The following is a 25,465-nucleotide window of genomic DNA, read 5'->3' as shown; positions in this document are numbered from 1 at the left end:
ACCGAAGATTCTCGCACTGCATTCAAAAACCTAAAAAATGTGCTTTGTGACGTTGCTATTCTGGTTTATCCCTCAACTGACGCTACTATATATCTCACATGCGAGATGCTTCAGATACAGCTATCGGGGCCGTCATTCATCGGATTGACCACGGAGAGATGCATTCATTAAGTTTCTTCTCACGCTACTGAACTGATGCAGAGAAAGTACAGCGCATATGATCGAGAGCTCTTGTCTGTCTACACTGCAATAAAGTATTTTCGGTACCCTGCGAAAAAAAAAAAGACAGTTCCTATGTGTACCGTTCTACTGGGCCGATTGACGAAATTCAAATTGCGTTTTCCAGGTCTCGAAAGCGCGACTTAGGATATATATTAGATTGATATATAGCTTTGTTCTAATATAGGTATTTTGTCACAGAATGGGACTTTTTCTGAAATAACATACCAGTTTTTTTCCATATTTCGATTCTACTACTCAAATTATGTCTAAATATTAAATTTTGTTCGAAATTTACGGAGAAATTCAAAAATTTAACTTGGTGCATTTTTTTCATTTTGAGCCAAGAATAATTCACTTGGCGAACGTTTTGCGAGGAAACCATTTATGACTGTAATCTTTTTTGCTTCTGTAGTATAACTATTGAAGGTCATGATGAGGTAAAAATGTTTTTAATTTGTCATGACAACATTAATTCATTTTCACTGATTGTCATGAGGATATTATTACTTTTGGTTTAAAAATACATTCTATTGAATTCACTATTGTATTAATAAAATTGGATTGTTTATTTATGGAAAAGTAGGTAAAGAGTTTTTATATTATCTGAATAAAACTAGGCACTTAAATCTCCTGTCTCTGCAGTATTATACAAGTTTTATTATTTTATCCGCTCAGCTGCTCTTTATTATAAATGACTGTGGTGTCTTAAACCAAGTTCAGGTTTTAATGCAACAGCAAAATAAATGGATCAACTTATTTTAGTTCCTTACGTTTTCTGTGTTGATGATTATGGCTGTAACATCAGTTGCTATATTGCATGAGAATTATGTAGGTAGAATTATATTTTGTATCATTTATATACAAGATATTAGAAGATGGTGGATACTTTATATTCATAAATATTGATTGTAGACATGAACTTCCAATTTAAAGGTAATGTAGAAAATAACAGAGTTTTAAATTTAATGTTCAGTGGAAATGAAAGGTGAAAAATCTCATGTGACTAAAAAGCTGTCTTAATTATCCTGAATCTCTTCATGAATTAAAAACTTGCTGAAAGCCTGCAAGGTAAAATTAAGCAAAAGGCAATCATTGCGGGTTAGTTGCAAATTTTTGTGTAGGCGAATGATAGAGAGAAGGAGCCATTGTAAACTGATAACTCTGCAGAGGTTCATTTCACAATGGCTGTATATTTGTCATAGATCTTAATATAGTAATCCAGTTTAAGAGCATTTTGAAGCAAGCTTTCTGTCATTAAATGTAGAGGATTTTATTATAACAATATCAGCGCCATGGGGGAAAAGATTGTGCAAATGTAAAACCTAAATCACAAAAAGAGTATACCATTCAAACCAATAAAATTATTATGTTTTAAAAAATTAGAAACAAAAGGTCTAAATTTATGCAGATATTGGAAAAAACAACATTATCAAATTAATTATGTGTTTACAATTTCTTTTACACTACTGAAACTGTTCTTAAAAACTCTGTACTTTCTGAGAAATGTAATAATTAAATTTACTTATCTAGGTTTAATATTTTAAATAAATAAAGCTTGTAGTCACGTGTTTTAAATGCCCTGTAAAACCACTGTATGCTAGCACCTGAAGTTAAAAATGTAGAGAATGAGCTGGTTGTATATGTGGTTTTCTTCACAGCGTAATGTGGACATGAGTCAGTTGTCCCGTGACAAACGAGCAAAATAAATCGGCACATTGTAAATAGTATATTTTACTGAAAACAAACTTTCATTGAAGAAGGAAAATTAATTGTAAGGAATAAGATGGATGCATTTAATTAAACAGTGGCCAATAACAGCGCTGATCGTATGTTTTTCTATAGGAAATCATTTTGTTCGTGTTATCGTATAACGGAGAATATGCACAGATTATATTTTACAGTTTTTAAGAAGTCATGGGTTATCTGTTTTAAGAGACCACCTTCGTGGGTAATTTTCTAAATAAAATTGGCTTGAATTCACATAACGCATGGGGAAAATCATAAAGACACCAAGCAGCTAAACTGTTTGGTTGCCAACAGCAAACTACCAACATCCAGCAATTTTATTCACTCAACTATAGTAAATTTAAATTACTGTTTGTATATTATTAGTAGTATTAAAATAATGAAAATGTTTATTCTAATAAAAATTTTTGTTTAACCTTTTCACGTGGGCTGGAAAAATAGTTGTGTTCCTTCACTGGGGGCTCTTCGCTCAGCGGTTAGGGAAAGGGGGTAAAATTTTTCAGGTCGAGTCTTAACGACGAGGTGATTAGTGCTCTTTTGTTGGCAGGCAGAGAAACGGTTAGCATTTCTTTTCGGTCCAGTTCCAAAGCTCTAGACGATAGAATGAAGGAAGTATTCTAATCGCTTTCACACTGCAGATAGATGTATGCAGTTTTCCCACGAAACGTAATTTATTGTTTTATTTTCAGACGAAATGTTTTATGCTACAACTAGACAATTTTGTTCATTTTTTGGTTAAAATAACTTTTTAAACTTGCACATAGGTTATATACTGAAAAATAAGCGAAGTAATCAGAGTTACCTATATTGACTTGTCACATTATAGAGAATTTAGTGATTTAAAATATTCAAACATATCCTTCAAACAATATATAGATTTTCATTTTAAGTATTATAATTATCCTGATATTGAAGAGAAAATTAAATACAGTTTAATTATTACAAGTGTCATTTAGAAAGCATTTTCAAGTTCCCAAATGAGTGTTATTGGATTTACACTTCTGTAAAATTCATTTCTGGAGAAAAAGAAATTGGTAACTGCGTTTGTGCTGCATTGAATCATTATTGAACAACACTAACAAACATGCACTAACAAAAATTTACCAATGCAAGAGCAGAGGCGTAGCTAGGGTTTTCAGTGCCCGGGGACAACTGAAGATTTTGCGTCCCGTTCTGTATGCCACGAATGGAAAAAAACTTCAGTCTAAAATTTCGTACCATCAATTTGGCGCCCCCTGGATGTTGCGCCCGGGGACAGATGTCCCCTTTTGCCCCACCCTAGCTACGCCACTGTGCACGAGGTAAGAATTTTTTTAAATAAATGTTTCTTCCATGTGACATTGCAAATAGCATTCCCAGGCTTGATCTGCCTTCATATGAGGGATATATAAGATCTTTAATTTTTTTAACCGCTTCACAGTTTTTGGTTCGGTAAAGAAATGCAGGAGAAAACGCTGGAGGTTGAGAAAATAATATTCAATAACAAAAATTTAGGTTTACCACTTAGAGATATTATATATTGCTTTTACCTTAGAATAGAAGGGAAATAGTTGTTTGTCGATTTATATTGTTGCTGCATTTTTTCTTTAAAAGCAAAATTGCATATTCAGGAACCCATTAAAATTTTGAAAAATAAAGATTTTTGTTGAATGGAGAAATATTTCTTCAGTTTTTTATGATCTACATTTTCAGAATGCTAAAATCGCCTTTGAGGTATCAGATTGTTATGCGAAATTTTCAGATCTCAAGCTTTTTATTGTTGCTTTCTTTCGGAGTAATGAAGCTCGGAATGAAGATTTGTACTGAGTTGATGAATATTAATAAAGAATCGTACTGAGGATTAAATTCAGGGAACTAAAAAATAGTACACATCTCAATTACTCTATACATCCTTAGTATCCTAATATATCGTTTGATTCCCTCCAAAATACAATTATCACGTAAAAATTAATAACCTTCTGAACACTACCTGTGACTGAGTGGTCAAGACTGCTGAATACTGGTAGTTCGACTTGGGTTCGAGGCCAGGCGATTGGGTTGGCTGCATGGTTGGTTTTCGTTGTTTGCCCCATGTGAAACGTGAATACGAGATAGTTTCCCTTAAAAGTTCTCCTCGAAGGCATCCTTTTCGATAGGTAGGCATCATTTTCCTTAGAAAGGCAGCCTTCGTGTATTTTCTCACGTTTAATTAATCTAAACTAACGTATCTACTTTCTGAAAGAATTGATACAGATATCATCTTATAGATGCAAACATATAACAACGGATAAATTAATAAGTTTTGAAACTTTTTTAAATTTTGAATTATAAAATGGTCTTTACTAACAGCTTTAATAAAAATTGGTGTTTCATTTATCGCACAGTCGAAATTCATTTTGTCATCAAAATTATTCATAAAAGGAAGGGTTTCTAAATATAGTTAGTTATGAGACGCTCATAAATATAGTTTTCTTATTTCGAATATAATTTTGTTTTCATTTGTCTGATTAAAGAAAAGATTATTTGCCCAATCGAAGGAAGCTTTCGTGGAGGACGTTCGAAGGAAATTGGCTCATATACATGAACGAATACGAAAGGTTCATGCAGTCAATCCGTTCTTCGAAATTTGAACCCGGTTTGAATTATTAGTGTTAAAGAAAATTTATCCGCTCAGCTGCTAGTTTTAATTTAGAACATAACAAAGCAAAATTTCACTCGAGTAAACAGTAGTCGTGGAATGTATGTCATTTAGAATAACATTAAAATTAATTTTCATCACCTGAAACGTTTATATTCATTGCACTGCCTTTACATGCACATTAAAAACTGGAATAAACTGAAGTAAACAATTACAAAAAGAATGAAACAAAGAAAATTTCCTTTACGTTTAGCCATTATTTAATACCGAATTCGAAAAAATGATATCAACTCAAAGAATTTATAACGGTATTTGCAAAAGAAAAAAAAATTGAAGAAAGATCTTAAAATGCAAACGGGCGAGAATCGAAGTAACAAATTAGTCTTTTTATTTTCTCCTCTTGAGAAAATATTTCCTGGAAAACACCGAATTCGCAAACAGGCCATGTGAGTTCAAACTACGGACAATTACCCCTACCCATTAGCGGAATCCCTCAAAAGAAGGCACTCCTTAGGGTGTCGTAAAATAGTTGTCAAGCCTCAAGCGTTAGAATTTCTACCCCTGCGACCTAGGAAAAACTGTCCCTGGCCCCCAGTTGCCGTACACTTTGCTTGGGACATATATGTCCCAGCCCCCGGGAAAAGGTTAAATATCCTCCCTAGTAAGGTATTTCCTTTGGTTGGAGATTTGGTGTCAATAATTAATGCTATGTTCAAACAAGACATTTATTTAGAGTATAATGCTTCAAAAATGTATGCTGGGATCCCTAGAAAAAAATATCGCCGGATAATATATCTCCGAAAAAATATTTAATTATTCATATTCTTATGATTAGTTATTAAATAACTAATAACTGTTATAATTATTAAATGCAATGCTTATTTATACTTTACAAAATGTACAGCAACACCCTTTCTTTACAAAAATACCATACTGAATAAATTATATTGCAAGCTAATGAGTAACAACATTGCTTTCTTTAATTAGTTCTTTCTGACCTTAAGCACATACCCTTGACATGTTTTATCTGTTAATCAGTTAACTAACCAGCCAACCTAATCCAACTAACGAGTAATTGAGTGGTGGAAGCCAATCTAATTATTAGTAAATCATTGCTGCTTTTCTTCAGTTGAATAAGCTAGGTGCCAGGTGGTTATTTTCATCGTTTGTAATGTAAATGGAGGCTAGTTTCATTTGAAAGACCTTCTTACAGGCATACCTTCTTTTAATCGAACAATCTTGTATTTTCATAGCAATATTTAAGTGATCCAATCCATTCATATGATTTCTGCTTTTTAGTGAACAAAATGTAACTAAAATCTGTAAGATATTTTTTCTATATCTAAGCCACTGAAGCTGATGAGAAATTAAGCAATGGCAATTTCCTTTTTATTATCAGGTTTTTCAGAAATTATAAGTTATTTAAGAATTGAAGATTCTTTCATATATTTTATGGCTTTGAAGCAGTCTTAAACACAGGAAACTGTATTTTATTTTCTCCTCTTTACAACATGTGTTTTTTCATCTATAGGTTTTGTATGTACAAAAAATTGCTATTAATATTATTATTCAGTGAATAATTTTTTAAGTGTATATGATTATAGCATTTTAATATTTTTAAGCTGCTGGTGTAATGATTTTTTTCCTTTTATTTTGTCATTTTAGGGTTGTTTAGAAACTAAAGAATATATTTTAAATGAAGTGACACGGTGCTTAAATCTTCATCCTAGTCGAATTTGTATTGTTGCTGCTTTGCTTGGAAATCACATAATCAGTGATACAGATTTGGCTTCTTTTCATCGGTCTCTGTGTCCAGATGCTAAAGGAAAGGTAAAAAGTTTTATTCTGCATATAGTGTGTGTGTGTTTGTGAATGCATGCATGTATGTATGTGTGTGTGTGTGTGCACGCACACAAGAAAGAGAAGGAAAATTTTGTATCCATCAGTGATTAGGAAGCCTAAAGCAAAGGGTATAAAAGCCGTTTAAATAGTGGAAGGTGTTTCTTTCCCCCTTAGAGGAAAAAAAAAAAAAAAAAAAAAAAAAAAAATGCAATTTTACGTTCCCCCCATCAGTGAGCAAACCACAACTTTATATATCAGCAACTTTTCTGAATATATTTCTGGATGAATTATTTAAAAAAAGATTTAATAACCTTTTTCAGAAAATACTTTACACAGAATAATTAAAAATCAGAAAATAAAAAAATTAAAACTGAAATCCATTCCAGAAACAAATCTGCTGCACAGCAGCCAAAACAAATAATGTCGATATGTTATAGAGATACCAACACTTCCGGTTTAGGTGAGAGACTCCAGTTTTCAACCTAGCAATCCAAACTACAACATACTTCTCCCAACTTTCCCATTATGTCTAATTTCTCATTTTTAGGTAGATTGTATTTTATTATTTGCTCTCCAAAATATGATTTTTAATGCTTGAAATCGCTTGATTTTTCTCTACATATTCTATGAAAGAAAACTAAAGCTGTTTCACATTACAGCATGCTACAGTTATGTGTATGAGAGCAGATTTGTATGAAAATATTCATATTTCAGCTTTCTGTTGAGTATCAAGTCTTGTGAGTCATCTAGTGTATAAAACCAATGTAAAATTTCGGATGTTTTCTATTTTGTGCATTGAGAAGCGATTTAAATATTTATAAGCCTCTGTCTTTTTAAAAAGTGAAATTCACTTATACAGTCAAAAGTCTTTAATCCGGACATCCATAATCTGGAATGATCTATAATCCGGACCACAAAGCTACAAACTTTCTGCGCATGCGTAAACACATAATGCGTTTATGCATGCACATATTACCTTTATGCATGCACATGATACGTTTATGCATGCGCATAATACGTTTACGCATGCGAGTTTAATGTATAACGGATGGTATAAGCTAAGCTAAAATTATCTAATTATCTATTTCAGTTAATGCTGCAGATTGCGTTGTTCCTTAATCTTCTAATTGAATCCGGCTTATTATTTTTTGCAGACTGTTAGAGCAATTTTATAAAAGCAAGCTTGAACTTTCGATTATGTCAAAAAGAACTTCTGATTCTGGAGCTGCCAAAGGATCTACAAATCGAAAGTATGTTTCGATGTCCATCAAACAAAATGTGGAATTGCTGCAAAAAATGGATAAAGGCATATCCTTTGTTTCTCTAACCATTCCGAAATCTGTTTATCAATTTCACGTTGCTCTGCGGTTGGGGGTGGGACATCGGGGTGTGCAATGAACTGGAAGTTGATCTGTCACCACTATCCTTATCTTCAGGGCAGATGTTTTTATTTTATTTGGCTTATAATTCCTTAGTAAATGTAGTATTTCATCTTGATGTACTCCGTCTTTGATATGATTTAAATTAAATTCCTTGTCATTATAAATATCACGAATACACATCAAATAGTTTTCTGGTTGCAATTTTTTAATTTCGACTATGCGTAATGTATGGTTTACGCATTCATGCGTTGAAAGAAATGTTTAATAAAGTAAACAAATAAATATTAAGCTTTTTCATTTGTAAATTTTGATATCCTTTAGATCATAATTGCTCTTTACTTCATACATTTCGGTTTCATATTTTTAATTGTATAATTTCTGCATGCCATCTTACCAGATTTAAATTCATGATCTATAAACCGGAAAAACCACTAATCCGGAATGGCTGAAGTCCTGACGAGTCCGAATTAAAGACTTTTGACTGTATTTTGGAAATGCAACTCAAGTGTATTATGTAACCATGGACGTTTTTTGATTTTGCATTTTGGGAAGGAATCATGTTCTTAGCATGTACATGAATTATTTTTTAATTATTTTTTTATGTCATTATTGCCTCTTTAAACATAGTGATTTCTTAAGAATCTCTCAATTTTTTTAAAGTTTTTGTTTTCTTTCCCCCCCATCTCTGATGTTATAAAATTTAGGATAAATAAACAAAATCAGCTATACAAATTATAGCCAAAAACTAACAAATAATATTTATAACAGAAACATGCTGTTGTTTGAAACTCAAAACTGACCGAAAGATTACTTGAAAATTATAAAAGCTGCCAAAAATAAAAGTATCTACATGGTGGTAAAAACAATGGCATTTTCCTTAGTCAAATGGAATATTTGATAACAAAATGAATTAACAAAATCAAGATTAAAAGAAAAACCACATGCTACACGTAGTTTTAAAAATACCTGTAATAGCCAAATTTAGGTAAAAATAATAATTTAGGAAGTAACCAAATTACATAAAAAGTGCATGCTGTTCTTTTAACCGCTTCACTGTTTACCTCGAGACAGATTCATTGACTTGAAAAGTGTCGTCAAGCATCAGCAGTGGCGTACGTTCGTCAGTGTTAAATTTGATCTGGATCGTTACCATTCAGATAGGCTGATCACTTTGTGTCTTCTAACACTCTAGAATGCAGCGAAAATGAATGAAAAGAGGTAATTGATGGTACAATTGATCGTGTTGTGTACGCAGCTGGATCAATTGTGCCATCAATCAATTTTGCCAATTGTTATAACACACTCACACAGAAGGACACACAAAAGTAATCTTTACTTAATTTTATTAAATACTTCTGTAACACAGTATTAACCAAGAACAGAAACTGACCTGGAAATATAATCTTTATAAATGACAGTATTGATACCCTAAAACCAAAGCTATTGTACAGAACTATCAATAATGCTGTATTTGTTTTGGAATACTTCAGTAAAGCAAAGAATAAACCAAGCTGAAGGATGAAACACAGTTTGGCCACAACGCCTTTTCAGTTTATCCTTTATAAAGAAACATTAAATTGGTATTCAAAGTAAGTACCCAGGAGCCGAAGTTCTTAAACATTGCACAGAAAAAACAGTAACATATAGTTCTAAAACACTTCATTTGTCCAAAATATAAAAATGCAGTCATAGTAGAAAACCAAGAGCCAAATTACTATGGAAAAAACTAATGTTTGCTTAGTTTTAAAATATTTTAACCCTTTTACAGGCGGTGGTAAATATCTTACCACTAAGCAATTTGTTTTATAGCAGCATACGGAAAATTATTTACCGGCGCCTGATATCAGGAATTTTCCTCTGGAACCAAAGCTTCACATTTTCTGTAATAGGTGGCTGTAGAGGCCACGTAAACCGCAACATTTCTGCATTCATCCAGTTTTCAAGCAAAATGGAGAGGGTAAGTATGTACTCTTTTCTTATTTTATTGTGTATTGATATATAAAAATACGTTAAAAGCTATATATTCATATATTTTGAATCTTAAAGGTTTGATAGCTAAATTGTATTAAGCATTTAAAAAAATATAGTGAAATATTTTTTCATACATTGACTACAAAATTATTTAACTTACAAAGAATTTCAACTGTTTAAAACAAATTTACTTTGGAGATAAATCTTTGGCCCTTCTGGCATTTCAGTAATTAATTATTTCTAATATTAATTATTATAAATATTATGGGAAATATTTTAGCGTTTATTTAGGATTACATAAATATTTATGTATTTAGAAATTTGAATTAAAATATTACTTTAGAATGCTATAAAGGTAATATTTTCATCAGTATGTTCAAGTGATTTCAAAATATAAGTAACTAATTAAATGTAATGAATATTATTTTAGGTAAATGCATTGAAGAAAAAGAAAAAAGTTAATCACCGAGGAAGCTGTAGAGCTTTATTTTGCACTGCCTTCAGACCCTGAAGATTCCGAAAAAGGACTCCCTCACGCAAGAAGAACTGCAGGCCTTTTTAGGAAATCCTAATTATGAAGGGGATCAATAAATTACCTTAGATTTGCACTGGTCTTCTGACTCTTTTTTTCAATAATCAAGAAATTTCGTCAATTATGGCAGCAAAGAGATTAAAAAAAATCCTTTCAAATTTGCATATCAATGGCAATCAAAAGGCTGTCCCTTGAAATGAGTCTGAATTTGACAAATTACAGTAAATGTGTTCTTTGATTACCCATTTAGATAAAAATTCAATAAAAATATTCAGACTTCAATCTATTGATGAAAAACAGTAAAATTCATAGGAAAGTCCACAATGAAGCAATATATGCCAGGGAAGCCTGTAAAAAGAGTTTATAAGATTTGGGCTAGATTAAACGCATCAATTGGTTACCTATATCAGTCTGAAGTTTACAATGGGAAAAAGACTTGAATTTAGGTTGAGAGTAGCTCACAGCTTAATATGAGGCTTCTCTAGTAAAAAACGAAAACTGCAATCAAACTGGGTATCAGCGAAAAAGGAAAATGCTATTCCAAGGGGAAATCCGAACAACTAATGTTAGAACACACATGCCAGTCAGAGAAGAAAGTTACAGAAGGTGCAAATATTGCAGCATAAAAGTAAATCAGAAACACGTACCAAGGTGTTATGTTCAACATGTCATGTACCATTCTGTGCTGCTTCGTGTTATGAATAAAAATTAAAATTAAAATCCGTAGAAGTAGTGCATTTGGTTATATTTATATCTGTAATCAATTTTATATTAATCATCGATTTTACATTATATGTATATTTAAATAATCAAGAATAAATTTTTTTCATCAAAAATACATGTTTATTTGTGATATTTTTGTAATTATGATTTTTTTTCTTTTGCACAACTCAGTAAAATGCCATTGCTTATACCGGGCAGTGGTAAATATGTTACCATCCCTATTATAAACAACAACGACAACAGAATTCCAAAAATAGTATTTTTGGTCATAAACGAGCTACTTTTCCCTAATAGTTGCATAAAATATGAATTTGGAAAATAAATGGCCTGGGCCTGATAAAGGGTTAATAAAGTAATTAAGCAAGGATAAAAACAACACTGGAAATAAGTTTTATAAATTGCACTTAATATCGTACTCTTATAGTAAAGTTATTGTATAAAAATATGAGTAATATTTAATTAGTTTTGAAACGCTTTAGTAAAGCAAAATAATAACTTAGTGTAAGAAATGCTGTTTGGAAAGTATACTTTTTCAGTTTACTCTCCAAAAGCAACTGGTACTAAGAATGGATACCCAAGGTCCACAGTTTTAACATAGAAACACCAGTTATATTCATTTTAACTAGCTTTTAGAAAAATCAGTATATTCAGTTAGTTCTGAAATGCTTCAGTTATACAAAGTATTTCAGGTTTGTTCTTTTAAATTTACTTGTACAAAATGTTATTGTAAAAAATCTCGGACAAAGAGAAATGATATTTAAACAAAAAGAATTGAAGGTTTTATACAGGAAACAAATGGTTGCTGAGGAGAATGAAATTCTAAAATTAATGGAATAAATAAAATTATGAAAATAAAGTAAAATGCATAACCTGTAAATGAAAGATAGAAAATCTAAATGGTAAGATATTTCTATCAAAATGAAATGCTGAAAATCAGGTAAAGCATGTTAATTATAGGAAAATTTAATCTGGAAAGAATATTATAGAATCTTAAATAAGTAAAAAGTAAGCATGTAAAATCTTAGATAACAAAAATAAAGGATGAGTTTGCTAAAATAAAAATAAATGTTGAATTCACTAAGTGAAAATGCTAATATATACCTGAAAAATTTTTATCTGAGAAGAATATTTTTAATTCTAATTTATAAAATATGGCAATAAACCTTAAATAACAAAATAAATTATGTATTTGCTTCAAAAAGAATACCCTAAAATCTCAAGACCTAATAAAACTCAGCTGCACTCTGAATTTGTGGCTTGCCGGCTGCTAAACAGTACAGTCGCTGAGCACTGGAAGTTCAACTTGGATTCAGTTCCAGGTGAATGGTCTGGATGCATGTTTTTTTATATGTGTAGGAGGATTTGAGCTAGTTACCCTTAGAAAGACCTTGACAAAGGCACTCCTTCCCTTAGGCAGGTAGTCCTAAGTACAAATGAAAACAATCAAGTATCCTGCTCCTTGATCTACAGCCATATCTTCTATCCACCCTTCCCTTTGTCGGTTGAATTTCCTACCCGGTTGAGGAGAAAAAGAGTCCAATTGTAGATCAAAACTTGTGTGCTTTTGGCACCTGTCACTGATATTTATACCACAACATGAAGATTACAGGTAATTTAAATAATCATACAATATACTAATTACTTGAAAATATTACTTTTAGTGGTCAAACAAATCTGTGCTTTGTATCAGATTCTTCAAGTGATAGTCACTGCTTGCCACCTATCAGGAATGTGCTTCATCACATCTTGATACTATAATTTGGTTTTTATCATGTGTGGGACATACTTTACCTGCCGTGCAGTTTTAGCAAATGTGCAACTAGGGCCCTTCCTTGGACCCACTTTATTCAATATTTATGCTGTAGAGTAATTAGTTTAAAAAAAAGATAAAGAGGTGAAAATTGTATACAGTGCCCTTGCCAGGATTCGAACTGTGAGCCTTTTGAATATGCGCCGAGTGTACTACTCTTATACCATAAAGGCATGCTGGAAGGAGGGAGAAAATACCTCGCATACCCTCCCAACTAAAAGGGCAACTGGGGATTAGCGGGCCAATCGCCAAAACCTTCTGTTGCTAGAAATCTTTGTTTTCATTTAATATAGCCAAAATTAAAACTATTATCCATTCAAATATGGAACCTTCTTATGAAAAATGAATGCATTTTTTATAACAACCAGTACTTTATTAGTCCAAAGGGACTTTGTCCCTGAAGGAATATTGTTTTTGTTTTGCGATTTTGTGTTGAATCACTATAAATGTCTGTTTCACTTTTCAAACTGTTGCCACCAAATGTTAGATTCCTGCATTATATTTGAAGACATTAAATAATGAAAAATCTGCATAAATGTATCTATATTTCTTGCATTGTGATAAAACAATGGTAATACAGCCATCAAATTTTGAATGACATAATCCTACTGTGAATACGGGCATGTGGAAGCCCAAATTTGAAATTTGGAATTTGTTTTATTATCAATTTCATATTTTAAAAAATTTTAACGAATTTTTGAGTAACGAACTCAATGATTTGAAAGCGAGCAATGGCAACGATCTATTGGGGGGTGGGGGGGATTGAACCTTTTTATTTCCAGCGTGCAGAAATGTGTATCGGAAATTCTAAAGATAGGCTCATTTTAAAATTATTTTGCGACATTGCTATTGAAGTGAATTTTATGGTTTAAGTGTGAAGAACATGATATTTAATAAATAAAGGTAACACACAAAATGTTTAAAAAGCACCCCTTAAGACATAATTTAAAATCTGAAACCTTTCAGGATTTTTTGTATAGTTGTCTTGAAGTAAGAAATTATTAATGTTAATAAATATTTGCACTGTGTAATGATTGTGTTTTAATATTTACCTATAATAAAAATGAAACATCGAGTCTAGATGTATTTTTTGAAAGATAAATGGGAAGAAATAGTAAACTACTGGGAACTGTGCTGTGCAGCAGATCTGCAGTACATCTTGGTATATGCAAAATAATATAATGCATGACAAATTGAACATGGCCCAATTACAGAATTTTTTATATCATTTAGCTAGAAGTTCATAAAGGGCCATGCAAAATTAATAATGCTGCAATTAGTGATTACAACTGTGGTGAGTCTGAAAATACTTTAAATCTTCGAATAATTATATAGTTTATTTGTGTTCATTATTTATATTTGTAAACTTTAACTTTTATATTAGAATTGCTTGTTGGGATCATTTGGTTAGCCACCAGCTCAAGCAAGCAAAGTATTAAGCATCTTTTGCAGCTTACTAAAATTCAGTACTATGCATGCTGTGCAAGTTATTTGCTGTACTAATTACACTGAGTAAAAATTGTTATTGATTTTGCATACACTCAGGCACCTGTACCATTTCTAAAAAACTTTATTGTAACTCCCAAATATATTGTTTGCCAGTCTGTGGCTTCAAATATTTTCACTTTATACATCTTGCTCCAGAGATCACCGGTAGTCACAAAATGCCACATTTTAGACTTGTTATTTTTTTCATATGCTTTCTTGATCATTCCTGAAAGTTTCATGGGAATTGTTTGTGGAAAATATGATAGTTTTCCTGGTAAGTTTTTTTAAAGGAAAGGAATTGACAGTTTGTTAGCATTGGTGACTAAAACTAATAAACGTAGGGGAAAAGAAAATTCTTAACTATACTGAAAATTCTCTAACAAGATTTGATTCTCTTGACATTTTGTGTGTACCACCTGAAAGTAATTTGCTTAACACTGGCAGTATGTATATCTCAGTCTGAGAACCGTTGGCGTAATATTTTTGAGTTGGTATATTTTTTGTGATATCAGATTTGCTTCCTAATTTGAATTTAATTCTTTTTGCTTTACAGATAGCTCCAAATACTCTGATCAAAGCAATTGTTGATTATGTCAGAAATCTACCATCAGTTGATGATTTGGATGAAGTAGCATGGCATGTTTTTGGATCTCCATCAGATGAGAGATGTGAGAAATTTAAACAGTGTGTATTATATTATTGCCGAGGTAACCGAAATGTTGGAGCAAATATTTCAAATCCTACAGGTTAGTGTATATTATCATTATGACATCATTTTACAAACTGATATGTAAATTTAGCTTAGTCATTTCATTATATATAAAATTTTTTGTTTCATTATTTTGATTTTACAATTGTAGGTTTACAAATTCTTAAAAAACTTATATCAGGCTCATTTCTTTTCCTAAACATGGAGTGCTTCAGCTTTACTGTTTGTCCTATTTTAGTAGCTAATTTGTCCAGTAAAAATAATAAACATTCACTAATGGATCAGTGGTGGTCATCAGTAAGTGCTTGCTAATATTTTGTTTTTAAAAATAGCTTATCAACAACATTTGTGTATTTTTTGCTGATTTTATTAGCAATATATTAGCGCTATTGGGCACTTTTAAGATGTATTGAGCACTTAGCTATTGAGCATTGATCTTTGCGCTATTGAGCACTCAATTCTCAAGTGATGATTATGTTGTTTTACTGTGAGCAGTTTTAGAACTGCATGATAATTTTAATGTGCATTTTTAGTTAAAAATATTAAGTCAGTTGATTTTTAATTTGTTTAGCAGTTCTGACTCCAGTGTCTCATATTGGTTGCTCAGAGAAAATAATGAAAACTCATTCTCTCTCTCTCTTTTTTTAAAAATCAAGAGACTGGATACTTGCTGCATGAACATTTGTCAGGAATGGTGGAATCTGTGTGTGATATAGTCTTTTTCTTCTCTGAAAACACTGGTCAGATTGCATCACCTAGGATAACTGATGTTAAATTTTCAAAAAAAGGGGGACAGACTACTACAACAGGGTTCCTAGCGGTCCATACAAGTGCTTCCAAGTCCTCATATTTGAAAATAAAATGTAAAAGCCCTTATAGGTGCTTACGTTTTTCTAAAGCACTTATTTTTTGTTTTCAGTGCTTATTTTTTTGCTTTTAGTGCTTTTAATTATTACAGTATAAAGTCTTTAATCCGGACATCCATAATCCGGAATGATCTATAATCTGGACCTCAAAGCTACAAACTTTCTGCGCATGCACATAATACCTTTACGCGTGCACGTTTAATGTACGACAGACGGTATAAGCTACGCTAAAATGATCTAATTATCTATTTCAGTTAATGTTGAAGATTGCGCTGTTTCTTAATCTTCTAATTGGATTCAGCTTATTGTTTTTTGCAGACTGTTTGAGCAATTTTATAAAAGTAAGCTTGAACTTTCGATTATGTCAAAAAGAATTTCCGATTCTGGAGCTGCCAAAGGATCTACAAAGCGAGAGCATGTTTCTATGTCCATCAAACAAAAAGTGGAATTGCTGCAAAAAATGGATAAAGGCATATTCTTTGTTTCTCTAACCATTCCGAAATCTGTTTATCAATTTCACGTTGCTCTGCGGTGGGGGGGGGGACATCACGGTGTGCAATGAACTGGATGTTGATCTGTCAGCACTGTCCTTATCTTCAAGGCAGATGTTTTTATTTTATTTGGCTTATAATTCCTTACTAAATGTAGTATTTCATCTCGATGTACTCCGTCTTTGATATGATTTAAATCAAATTCCTCATCATTTTAAATATCACGAATACACATCAAATAGTTTTCTGGTTGCAATTTTTTAATTTCGACTATGCGTAATGTATGGTTTACGCATTCACGCGTTGAAAGAAATGTTTAATAAAGTAAATAAATAAATATTAAGCTTTTTTATTTGTAAATTTTGATATCCTTTAGATCATAATTGCTGTTTATTTCATACATTACGGTATCCATATTTTTAATTTTATAATTTCTGCATGTCATCTTACCAGATTTAAATTCATGATCTACAAACTGGAAAAACCGATAATCTGGAATCCCCGAAGTCCCGACGAGTCCGGATTAAAGACTTTTAACTGTATTTTGGAAGTGCTATACAAATGTATTATGTAAACATGGATGTTTTTTGATTTTGCATTTTGGGAAGGAATCATATTCTTAGCATGTACATGAATTATTTTTTTAATTATTTTTTCGTGTCATTATTGCTTCTTTAAACATAGTGATTTCTTAAGAATCTCTCAATTTTTTTAAAAGTTTTTTTCCCCCCATCTCTGATGTTGGTATAAAATTTAGAATAAATAAACAAAATCAGCTATACAAATTATAGCCAAAAATAACAAATAATATTTATAACAGAAACATGCTGTTGTTTGAAACTCAAAACTGACCGAAAGATTACTTGAAAATTATAAAAGCTGCCAAAAATAAAAGTATCTACATGGTGGTAAAAACAATGGCATTTTCCTTAGTTAAATGGAATATTTAATAACAAAATGAATTAACAAATTTTCCTTAGTCAAGTGGAATATTTAATAACAAAATGAATTAACAAAATCAAGATCGAAAGAAAAACCACATGCTACACATAGTTTTAAAAATACCTTTAATAGCCAAATTTAAGTAAAAATAATAATTTAGGAAGTAACCAAATGAAACATGTTGTTACCTCTTAGCACTTTGCGCACTGTAGATGGTAATAAAAGCTTTCCTAGTTGCATAATGTTAAATAAGTTGAACTTGATGTAGCTCTGCATCACTGACTTAATAATACTTTCAGATGTTATGGCTGCCAGCTGTTGACTGTTATTGAGTTTCATAGAGAAAAATGCTATAGATTCCCATTTTTTTAGATAACTGCATAAGAGTGCTGCCTATTACAATGTTTGAAGCATCTGCCAAGATACTTAACTGGGCTGTGGGAATAGGGTATCTCAAAAAAGGGTAGCCTGAGCAGTGGCATTGGTTTGTGAAGCATTTTGATTCTGATTTAACTGTGCAGATAAGTCCTGAACACAAGGATGAGATTTCTTTTTATTGATATGTCCTTCCGACAATTTTATTAAAGAAGAAAGAATGTGTCCTGCTTTAAGTAGGAAATACCTGTAAAAGTTACACGTTCCTGAAAATTGGTGAGGAGGGTGGTTGGGTGAGGGAAATCTAAAATACATTTGTCTTCGTCAGAAAGAGGTTCATTTGCATTTCCACTAGGATGAAAACTTAAGAAATCAATAGATGTTCGATCAAAGGTGCATTTTGAAACATTTATGCAAAGTCCATCCATATTTCTAAAAGATTTGAAAATAAGGCTTTCAAATTACTGCAATAATCCTCAGAATCTTTAGAGATTATAAGCAAATCATCGATGAAAGCATAAACATCCTCTAAATCTCATGTGACTGTCTGTGTTTATAAAATATTGAAAAGTCACGGATGTGTTACATAAGTGGAATTGCATAAGGGTACTTTGGAATAAACCAACTGGTGTACATGTGGCGATTTTCTGCATATTATTGGGATTAATAGGTATTTGATGGTAGGGCTAAATAAGGTCAACATCACTAAAAATTTTAGTGCCATACACTTCAGCATTAAAATCAGCTAAACAAGGAATAGGGTTGTAGAGTCATTAGGATACTTAATGCAGGAGATTTGAATGAAGTGCAATGCCCTCGCTGCACTTTGAACCCTGGACCTCTCGAATACGCATGAAGTATGTTTCCAATTACACCATGAAGGCATGTGAAATGGAGGGAGAAAGTACTTTATAAGGCATTTATCTTTTATTGTTTGGGCGTTTAGTCCATGATAATCGCCGAGTGATCTTCATTCCAAAGTTCCATTTTTTGGAACCATTTGAAATGAGGATGCATAATTGCTTCTCAAAGGTTTCAGATGCCCCAGTAGCATCATAGTTTGAAATTCTTGGTTCGCTATTTTTAAGCAATCTCTGGCTAACCAACGAGGTTTCACAACCACAGGCGGGCCTTTGGTTATGCAGTAATGGACATTGTTGTGTTTAACAGGTTGGTTAGGATCCAATAATTTAGTAATACTGTCAACATTTTGTGATAAGTTGCATCCCTAAGAAGAGTTTTTTCTGAACAACTATCTGCATCATTCATGCAGCCTACAGTTTGAAATCGTGTTTTTAAATCTCTGCGACACGTTTTTAAGATCAGGCACCAATTCAAAGAAATGGAGGAAATCTGCTCCAAGAATGTGTGTAATAACATTTGCTATAAGAAAAGTCCTGGTGAACTCTCATCTTAATCTGAAATCGAAAGAAAGAGTTTTTTTTACCATAAACATGAATAGTTGAAAAATTAGCAGCTAAAATGCTTTTTTGGGAAGAATTTTGTTTTTGAGAATTGTTTGCCAGAAGTCAGAAAAAGTATCGACCAAGAATGAAATTTTTGTTCTCTGGTCACGAACGAAATGGGGATGTGAAATTTGAGACATAGAGTAAGTCACCTCTATTCTTTGCTGGTTGGTTTTCCCACCATGAGCAAGGTTTGGTACAGTCTTCTACAGTTTTTTTTTTTTTTTTTTTTTTTTTTTTTCAAAATGCCAATGATACTAGCAAATAAAATCTTTCTTTTTGGAACTGCTCCTTTCTTTATTGCTAGCTCAGCAATTTGGCAAGTGACCAAGGAAATATGATCAATACATTTGTTTAATTTTTCTATTTCTTTAAATAATTTACACTTATTAGATTGATCAGATCTTTGAGAAATTGTGCAAGTCCCTCGGATCGGATTTACTTCCAAGATTCTGTCGACAATTTCTGCAACTTTATCTAAAGTTAAACCGGAAACCATTGCCAAAGTAGACTGAATGGTTGAAGGCAAATGAGGGAATAATTATAACAATAAGTTATTGGGCACATTTAAGGATTTCTCTTGACGTTTCTTATTTCTGTGCAAATCGGAATTTTTTGGGGAGCTTAATGCCTCGCCAGGTAATAAATGCTGAATTTCTTGCTGAGAAGATTCTCCAAATTGGTTTATTAATTCAGTTTTGAGCTTTGTATAGGGATCAGTAGGGTCTGGTTTCATAAGCAAATTTGAGAGTAATGACATAACATCTGGAAAAAGATGAGAAACTGTATAATTATATTTAGTAACTGATTCTATGATAGGTTTGGGGATGGCAAGAGCAAACATACTTTTGCACATAAGGCTGTGTTCAGATGGGGGCATAAAGAGCATAAGTGGTTAAAGTCGAGCTGCGATGCGAAGGCAACCAGCCTGTGCCACGTTACATAATCTGGTTTAAGGCTCGTGGAACAAGGTTCCAAGTTTTCAACTTTACGCAGAGCGTTGACCAATCAGAGCGAAGCTAAAAGAAAGTGGCTTTCTTTAGACGATTTCGCTGTGACATCGAAGGCGACATTTTTTTAAATATGGAGCACATTGTATCCGAATGAGTTGTAATTGTATCCTAATGAAATAATGACTTGATCTCACAAGAAATTTATGATGATGACATGCATTGTTTAACGAGTTTTCACAATAAATTGAAAAATACGGATGAAACTCGTAAAGCGAAAGTTAAGCTCAGGATCATGCACGCTGTGTATGATCAATCCCATCCATTATTTTTCATTTCATTATGAAAATTCTTTAAAAAATGCATGCTTGCAAAAAAATTTTTTTTGTGTAAATTATTATTTTTACTTTCTTTCCGTTTATTATTTTTGTATAAATTATAACTATCATTTCCTGTTTAATTATTTTTGTATTTAGGAGTAAATTTATTGAAAAAGCAGGAGATATACTGTATTGCTATTTGCTTCAAATGCTGATTTTCTTTCCAAACAAAACAAGCTTCATGAATTAATTTTACTAAAACATCAAATCAATATCAAGAATCTGCTTTTTTTTAACAGTAAAATTATTACTTTAAAAAAAAGAAAAAAAATGTTTTATCTTATTTAAGAATAGTCAATACAATGGTGTAAGCTTTGTATAAGTAATAAAAGATTAATCTTTTGAGAAAATGCTCTTATGAATTCCAAGAAAGAAAAAATGCAGTGAAATATCCTTAAAACAACAGTCAACAGTCTAGACAGTTTTGTCTCCTGTTGATGTTATGTTCTGTTTTTTAATTATGTTCTCCATGAAAGGAATTTACTTTTAATCAGGGGTGTTTGTGCTCCGGGGAAACCCCGAAATTCCGGGAATTTTGAACTTCGATACCCGGAAACTCCGGGGATCGTCGTTCAAAAGGAAGTAGGAATAATAATGAATTATTTATTTTGATCTGGGTAATTTTGTTTGCTTTGAAAGCAGAAAACGCAAGGTCAGTGTGTGTGGTGAAAACTTTTCCTTTCTTTCTCCAAAGGCAGTGATAATGCGTGAAAAGGGGGGAAAGACTTCTTTTTTGTTCTTTCCTTATTGCGAGTTATGACTCATTCCCCCGGTTCTTGGACATTCTCTTCTGGATTCTTTTCGGCAAGTAGGCGCGGCAGAAAAAAAAGGAGAGACTTCGTTCGACAAGATGTGCGATCAGTTCAAATGTCTTATCTCTCCTGGTGTGGCGCCAATAAGTAGAGGAGGGGGATTTTTCGCCGTATTAGCTATTTGTCATTGATCGCTTCTCAACTTTTTTTTCTCCACTGTGTAAAATTTTCGTTTCATTTATTGATGCACGTGTAAATTTTTTGTTTCGTTTATTGAAATATTTTTTTTATTTATGTATGCAAGAGAATTTCACTATGAAATTTCTCGATATAAATGGTGATATTATACAATTAGAAGAAGGTGTCCGGAATGCATTTAGGTGGAATTGGATTGAAGGGAGAGATGGTAATGGGGATACCATCGGCACATGGTGCAAGAAAATAAATGTTGCTGGACAAGCATTTTGTGGTTTTTGTAACTCACTGCTGAAGTATGGTGGGGAAGGATTCAAGGCTTTCACAAATCATTCTAAAACTGTGACGCACATAAAATATTCAAAGTGCATTAGACGTTCAATGACTAAGTAATTATGCTAATTCAAAAAATACTGATGACTTACTGGAGACTGATGCTCGGCCATTGGATATAGTGACAAGAAAAGCACGTCAAGAGGTATTAATAACTTCGTTTATCGCCGAGAATTCCCTTTCTTTCAATGTAGCTCCCAATTTAATTGAACTCTGCAAACAGTTGAGCCACGATCAGATGGCACTAAACTCGTTGGAAATGTCCAGGACTACTGCATGTTATAAGATGAAATATGGGCTTACAAAAACCATTAAGGAAAATATCATTAAAACTTTAAAGGAGACTCCATTTTCTCTAAATTTGGATGAAAGTACTAGCAATGCTCAAGGAAGTATACTGGCAATATTGGTGCAGTTTTATGACAAAAATCAAAATGAAGTTGTAGTTCATCATTTTGCATCTCTAAAGTTGGAATCTTGCAATTCAGAAGCTGTTTTTAAAGCAGTTGTTAATACTATTGAAGATAATAATATTCCATGGGCAAACTTAATTAGTGTATTAATGGACTCATGTAACACCATGCATGAAGAAAAAGGGTGTTGAAACCAGACTACGATCAAACAAAGCACCTCACTTATTAGATATTGATGGTGACACATGTCACACAGCTAATAACTGTACAAAAAAAATTTGCTTCATGTTTTGATAGATACTTAGAAGATTTGTTTGATGACATCTATTTTGATATGAAAAGCTGCAGTAAAAGAGAAAATTTTTCCAAAATCTGTGAATCCCTTGCCATTAAAAAACTTAAGCCCTTGAAGAGACCAGACCATAGGTGGGTGTACATTTTATGTGTTTTAGAAAGAATCAAAGATCTGTGGGATGCTCTTATTGCATTTTATTTTCACTACTTGTATAAAGCTGATAAAGGGGATTATTTTTCTTATGTTGAAACTGTATACAATAAAAGAAATATTTCTGCAGCTCAGAAAAAAATTGTTGGGGTTTATTCTTGCTTGCATTCCCAACAACTCGCAAAGGATGCTTTAGCTCGGAAAAAAAGAATACTAAATGAGTTATTTGTTATGCAAAACAAAACTTTATTGCATATGGCATTATATTCAGCAGTATTACCAGAGTTCAACACATATATTAAATTATTTGAAATAAAATAAAATAAAAAAAAAAAAAAAAAAAACCAATGCTTCATTTAATACATTCTAGTATTTATAAATTGATGGCAAAATTTTTCTCTTTTTTATGAAGCCAGAAAATATAGGGTGCACATCTTATAATGATTTATTAAAGGTTGATGTCACAAATCCAGAATTCCATCTACCTAGCAAAGTAATATTTACTGGTGCAGAAGCTTCCACTCTCCTGAAGAAATTATCAAAAAATCATCCAATAGCAAAAGAATTCCAAATTTCTCTGATGAAAGCTTATACTAATACAGCACAGCATATGAAACAGAAATTACCCCTTAAAAATTCATATCTAATTCCATAAAAGAAACCATAAAAGAAAGGCAAGCCCACAAACATCAGAAAATAATAATAAAAAAAAAAGCAGCAGAAATTAGATAATTTTTTTTAAAGAATTAATTCAGGTAATTTAAAATATTTACATAAAATGTAGTAGTTTATATGTTTCAAAATTTATGGTTATTAATTTTGCAAAAAAAGTAATTCATTGAACTTTTATAATTAGGTCATTCAATACTTCATAATTGTAATTTTTCATTTCTCTATCCCCCCTTCTCGAAACTCCAAAATGTCGGTAGTAAGTCTGTAAAAGTTTCAGGGGATTTTTTTGGGGTCCCACAAACACCCCTGTTTAATGAAACTGAATAGCACACGTAATTCATAACATGGACTATATAATTTAATGAATAGTGTTTGTTATTATTACCCACTCTTTATTGCTATCATTTGAATGGAATTTTGATTATTAAATTCATGCTATTTCTCTGGTAGAAATTCCTAGATAAGGTATGAATGTTTATAATTTTGTTGTACACTGGTGTAAGAAATTAAGAGAATTTTCATATTTGACCTACGATCTCCAGAACTATTGGTCAGATTTTAATAAAATTTGGTGTGAACATAGGTTGATGTAATGCAAACAAAATAAACATTCAACAGTTATAATAGACAGACATGTTTGTGTGTAACACTCATGGGAGTCTGAAGGTCTGAAACAGTGGCTGCAGAAGACACAAAAGAAATGGGTTAACAGGAGGTATGGTCCCCTCGTATAGCCATACAAGCCTTGTAGCATGATGTCATACTGGAAATGAGGCAGTTTATCAGTGCCTGTGGTCCCACTCATTCAGCAACGCTGTTTTCAGTTTCTGGATGGTTCTCAGAAGGGGGTTGCGAGTTCCAGTTGCCCTCCCCAAACCGTCCCAGACATGTTGTATAGGGTTGAGGTGTGGACGCGTGGCTGGCCAATCCATCCGGCGAATATCCTCAGTCTCAAGAAATTCGTCGACCAGAAGAGCTCTATGTGGCCTCACGTTATTGTCCTATAAGATGAACTCGGGGCCTACTGCACCCTGGAAAAGCTGAACATAGGGCTCCAAGACCTTATCCCTATAAGCGTGTCCCTGGCTCTCTCCATATGAAAGTACACGAGAATCGGTGTTTAGGCTAAAACGGGACTTGTCGGTGAATAGAACGGTCGCCCATTGCTCCGTGCTCCAATCACTGTGCTGCCTGCACCATGCTAATTGGACTCTCCTGTCCGTAGATGCAAGCGAGACTCAAACAGTCAGTCTTTTGGCGAACAACCCTCTCTCGTTCAGTCTTTTGGAAAAAGTCACCCTTGTTACATGGGTTCCTGTGGCTGCATACAGGTCCCGAGAAAGCTGAGAAGCTGTAGCCCCTCTGTTACGCCTTGCTAAAATGGACAAAAGCAATCTTCTCTGTCCCTCGTGGCCCTTGGATGACCTTGCCCAGACTTTCTCTTGATGGATCCAGTATCTTGGTACTGTTTCCATAAGTTACACACGACGCTGGGCGGTAAACTCTCTGCATATCTGGACTTGCAATTAGCCTGCCTATATGCTTCCCACAATTCGCCACCTCATTTCTTCGTGTAAACGTTAATAATTACTCATTTTTACTGTTCCAATGTGAATTTAACTGATTGCTGCAAGATAACACCGAGAAATTCGTCGAGGTGTGCTAGCGAACGCAATTCGTCTTACCCTCCACGCGCTTATAAAGCCTGTTTTTCTGCTGGCTCCGCCTACACACACATGTACGTTTATGTATTTGCTGTACAAGATTTGCATTTTTATCTAGAAGCAGTTGTTTTTCCTTTAGTTCAGTTCTTTTCATGTAATTCGATAAAATATGAAAATTCTCTTAATTTATTTCACCACTGTATTTGAAGACTTGGGTACTTAATTGTTGATGTGAAATTATTTTAGAGGTATTGGTTGTAAATAGAATTGACAGCATATGTTGAAATTAAACTCTTTTTGGTGCTTTAATATGCATGTCTGCCAGTGAGTGAAGAATTCTCATAATCTGTCAGCAAATGAAAAATCATTAAAAGTAATTACTTCTGACAATCAACATAAATGAAACCTTCATCTATGACATCTGACAGCACAGTAGAGTTTAATTTGAATTATTCATATGATGTAAATTTACCAGTTTC

General features: G+C 32.7%; 1 protein-coding gene across 3 annotated transcripts in view; it reads left to right on the top strand.

Annotated features, from left to right (window-relative positions):
• Positions 1-25,465, top strand: part of LOC118185674 (constitutive coactivator of PPAR-gamma-like protein 1 homolog) — a 354,891-nt gene that overhangs the window by 123,537 nt on the left and 205,889 nt on the right. For all 3 annotated transcript variants that reach the window (XM_085807957.1, XM_085807956.1, XM_085807955.1), the window contains exons 2-3: positions 6,251-6,415; positions 14,887-15,079. In XM_085807957.1, coding sequence (XP_085664083.1) covers positions 6,251-6,415; positions 14,887-15,079 — 358 coding nt within the window. The remainder of the gene's footprint in view (positions 1-6,250; positions 6,416-14,886; positions 15,080-25,465) is intronic.

This window comes from Stegodyphus dumicola, chromosome X1, assembly GCF_044657685.1.
Source record: "Stegodyphus dumicola isolate Sdum_Otavi_A_Nest chromosome X1, ASM4465768v1".
Lineage (NCBI taxonomy): Eukaryota > Metazoa > Arthropoda > Arachnida > Araneae > Eresidae > Stegodyphus > Stegodyphus dumicola.
This window is presented reverse-complemented; position numbering and strand designations above follow the sequence as displayed.